General features: G+C 37.7%; 1 protein-coding gene across 1 annotated transcript in view; it reads right to left on the bottom strand.

The window, feature by feature from the left end:
• LOC109289519 (transcription initiation factor TFIID subunit 4-like) overlaps positions 1-4,524 on the bottom strand; it is a 315,986-nt gene that overhangs the window by 222,620 nt on the left and 88,842 nt on the right. The window contains exon 10 of the mRNA XM_019505573.1: positions 3,480-3,649. Coding sequence (XP_019361118.1) covers positions 3,480-3,649 — 170 coding nt within the window. The remainder of the gene's footprint in view (positions 1-3,479; positions 3,650-4,524) is intronic.

Here is a 4,524-nt window from a genome sequence, read left to right as displayed (position 1 = left end):
CTCGTGCAAAAACATTCATTCTTGACTTTGAATCAAGGCAGTTGGAAACAACCAAAATCCTTGTCTTCCTTCATGAATAAAGGGCAGTAATTACTAGCCAAAGATGACAAGACATGAAATTGGAGATGGAAGGCATGTGGGAAGTCGACTAGTGTCTTTCCATTAATGTACCTTTCACTCATTACATCTAGAAGGAAAATAAAATAATATTTATTTATATTTAAAATAAACTTCAAACTATAATGCTGCCAACTTACTGTAGAGATTAGAATGTACAATATTTTAAGAAGAAATCTCTTTTCTATAACTTTGAGGCATTTGGCTGCTGGTCACTGCCAGAGACTAAATAGCATCTGCTCTCACTTTAGCAGTTTATATTCTGACTCTGGTGAATGGAAGCACAATCTCTGAAACAGCCTTTGGGGAAAACTACTGAGTTTCTCTACAGAACTCTTGCTCAGAAAAGGGAGAGGAGATTAATATTACAGAAAACTTGAAAGAACCAGCTTCTGAGAAAAGAGTGAATAACAGTTTCCTAATACTGTATATACGTCAAGCCTTTCTTTTACTAAAACATTACAAAGGTGCCTTAAAACTTAGCTGACTACTAAATATGACTGGGTTCAAAGACAGAAAATAAGTTACAATGGCAAATCTTTCAGACACACTGCTTTCTCTTATATCCAATGTATTTCACCTTGTTCATCAGCAGGCATAACAAAAAACGTAGAATAACAGGGGTGTAACAGAGACTCTCCTTTCCTAATGTGCTTAAGAATGTCATAGGCTCCTTGTCTGCATCCTGAAGTGCCTAGCCATAGCAACACATGGTAAAACTGAATTCTGTAATACTCAGTGTCATTATTTTAGGTGCTCAGTAGCACAAACTAATTTTATACATTCCTGTGTGATCAACAAAATCTGGCCACACACAATGGAAACAAAGTTTCTAAAAGCTTCAAACTCAGCTGCAGAAATTCTCTCCTTAAAAGCTGTAAATCCTACATAGTAGCCACAAGTGAATCCCACAACCAGTTTCAAAAATATAGAAGTCTATCTATAAAGCCAAAATAAAACTCTGTAAGTGGCTGCAGGAGCTCACGTGAAGTGGCTGTTACTTGGATACATTGCTTTGTGAAATGTAAATCCATGCAGCTGTTCTTAGAAGTTATCACTGAAAACAAAACTTTTCCAAAAAGCCAGTAAAGCTTCAAACTAGCCATAGTGATTTGTTCCTCAAAGATGCAAACCCCAAAAGGCCAAGATGAATACCAGTGTATGGTTCCCAAAGCATGTACAGATTCTTGTAAGTCCTACACTTTTAATTACACATACGTGTCATACAGTAACTGTTATGCAAGGAAAAAATAGCTAAGGCTTACACATGGCACCTTCTCATTTCCTTTTTTTTTTTTTTTGGTATTTTTGTGTAACACACCAGGATAGCACTCCTATTGATACTGTTTCAAAACACTTGTACTGAAAGTTGGTAACACCAGATTCAGAGAATATGTGTTAATATTTTCCCATTGCATTATCATCATGACACTGCAATCAGATAACTATGGATTTACACAGCATTTATGTTTCCCACTATAACTCTAACTCTATAAGAAGACTGCTCACCATACATATAAATAGGTTGCAATGCTATAAAGACTTAAGGGGGTTATGTAAAAAAGTTTGAATTTACTGAGAATGAAACCAAGGGTTACATTTTCAAAAGCACCTGTGCGACTTCAAACCCTAAAACCAATTGATTTTTAGCAAGACTAAGACCCAAATTTTTTAAGACAGTCAGGTGACTGAATCCTTAAAAACCTGTAAAAATTCAAAACAATAAGATTAAGGCTCATAAATGCCAAACATGTTTTGAAAATGGAACTTCAGCTTTTAAGAGAATTTTGTCCCTCTACAAATACTAAAGGACAATAACATAGTTTTCCTGACATTCTTAGATACTATGAGTGAGATCCTATTCCATTTATTGGGCATTTAGGTGGATCCTATTCTACCTTGCTCTTCTCCCTGAAAAAAAAACATTAATGTGAAAGGTGGGCAAGCCTTTACCACTTTTTGTTGTTCAGGCTATGGATACATATTACATTTATGCCAGGAGAAAAGCTTTTCTCCCAGCACAAAAAGAGTTCAAGAGGTTTTTCTGCAAGAGAGAACTGGATCTTCCACAAAAAAAACCAAAACTGAGAGCACTTCCAGCAAGGAAGAACTCTTTTCCCACACCAGTCTGAATACCTGTAGTGAGATACCCCCAGTATCCCACAGTCCACTTTTCCACCGTCCAAAAGGGAGGGAGGTAGAGCATTGCTCCCTATTAGTCCACCCAGGGTAAGATGATCAGGGAGCTCTATGGCAACCCTGCTGCCACTGAACCGACCCAGCTCCTTGGGTCGAAATATGGAGGAATGTCCTGTCCTGCCAACCAACTGACTGGAGGCATTCTCCCACAACTAAACCTCTCTTACAGCTCCAGAACATTTCTAGCTGCCAAGGCCTCTGCTTCTTGCCCCATGCACAGTTTAGGGTTGCCCTGGAGCTGGGCACAGCGCTGGGAGCTGGTCTCCTGCAACTGGTCTCCTCTCAAAGGAAGACAGGGAAAGAACTGACTTCCAATCATTCCAGGTGTGTTGGAAATAAACACCTGTCCATCCTTTCAGTCTCAAGGTTAAGATGAGAGAATATTACAAACATTGAGCATTAACAGTTTTTCAAGAATTATAGCAAAAGTAGAAGAGGATTGCATAAAACCTAATAGGTATCACAGGATCTGGCCTATGTGAACATTACAAGCTCACCCAGTTACAGTAATAGGAAAAAATACTGAGTACAGTATAATAAACTTCCTTTCTATTTATTCTTTTACAGTGTTACTAATTTTAACTTTTTTTAAATTGAAGAATGAATTCATAGCATTTGTTTTTCAACTGGTAGCATAAATAATTTTATCTCCACTGTGGTATAAATTCCATGGAATTTAAGGCATTGTAGAAATTAAAAATAGGTACGTGTATCTATATTTTTTTAAAGAAAACATCTGGGCAGACAATCTCAGTCCTTTGCTCAGCCACTAGAGGAAAAATGCAAGAGTTCTGGACTATACTCACTCAAAGAAATGCTCTTGGACCTGAAAGTTACTTTACCTCTGTGTCTTAGCTTCTTGATGTGTAAAATGTGAATAATACCCTACCTGAAAGGGGCATTGGGAAAATTAATTAATGTTCACATGACACTGAGATCCTTGGATGGAAGGCAAAAGAGAAACAAAGTATTAAATGTAAGAATTGTTCTGTTGCAATTTGAAACAAGATATTATGAAACTACTTGCATAAAAGAAATACTTACAGTAGCTTAATTACACCAGTCCAGAAAGCTACAGCACACTGTGCCTGAACCAAGACTTAAAACTTGAAATGAACAGATCTAAAGGAACTGCTATGAAAAACAAATGATGTACTTCTCACCCATTTCTAGTATGCGCTTATGTAAAGGGATAGCTGCAAGAAAGGGCTCATCTTTACAAGACTGTAACTGTGTTCCAACCAAGTCAGAATTGGTTGCCATGATTCGGGCATTTTCTTCATTTAGGTTGACTCCAGCCATAGAGGCAACATCATTGATGTCATCATCATCTCTATAACAAAAGCATAAACAAAAGATAATTTTGTATGCAACACAACATTTACAAATTCCAAAGAGAATAATCATGCAATGCCTAATAAGAAATGTGAACCAGTTTGATGGTATAGCCACCCTGCTCCACATTATCATGGAAATAGATTCAGATAAGAACATAATGTAACGTATTTTTCCGACCACTCAACATCAAGCAATCTACAAAAGTGGTGTAATTTATCTCAAAGGAGACTGTATGCACAATACTAATTTAGCACCTTTCCTCTGCCTGGTAAGAGTGCAAACTGTAACAGCATGACAGATACGTAGCCACATCATGCAAGTTAATGGCAGTCACAGACCAAAAGTCAGTCACTTTGCCTTGCACACAGGTAATGGTGTGGGAGGCAATCAATTAGCAACCAACAAACAAAAAGTGCACAGATATTAAAAACAATGCACTATTTTATTTCAAATCTCTCAGATTTTAGAAAGTTCTTGTAACACCTGGATCCTTTGTGTTTGGCTGACTGCAGATAATTTCTGTTTAGGTTTGAACATGGTCAAGATATCTATTGAGGTTTTTCTTCCCCCTGGGGATTTACAAAGACTAGGTGCTTATGGCAATTTTTTAAAATTAGTTTTATACTTCTATTATATTTTATTCTACCTAGGTTCTTATATATTGCCTATCATTGTAAATGCCTTCAAGTAAGTGCATTCCACTACTGCATTAGGCAAGGTAACTTCCATCTGTCATATGTCTGTCCTCTCATCGTCTCCTTAGGATGGTGGCAGGGGTGGTAGCAGAAGGATAGTATGTATAGAGTATCTTTTTGTGGGAAGGAGGGCAGGGAGCTGGGGGTGGGGGTCGGGGGGCAGTTTCTGCAGGGG

This window comes from Gavialis gangeticus, unplaced genomic scaffold (assembly GCF_001723915.1).
Source record: "Gavialis gangeticus isolate Ggan-Ray unplaced genomic scaffold, GavGan_comp1, whole genome shotgun sequence".
NCBI classification, from domain to species: domain Eukaryota; kingdom Metazoa; phylum Chordata; order Crocodylia; family Gavialidae; genus Gavialis; species Gavialis gangeticus.
Note: the sequence above shows the minus strand (reverse complement) of the source record. Positions and strands in the feature narration are given on the sequence as shown.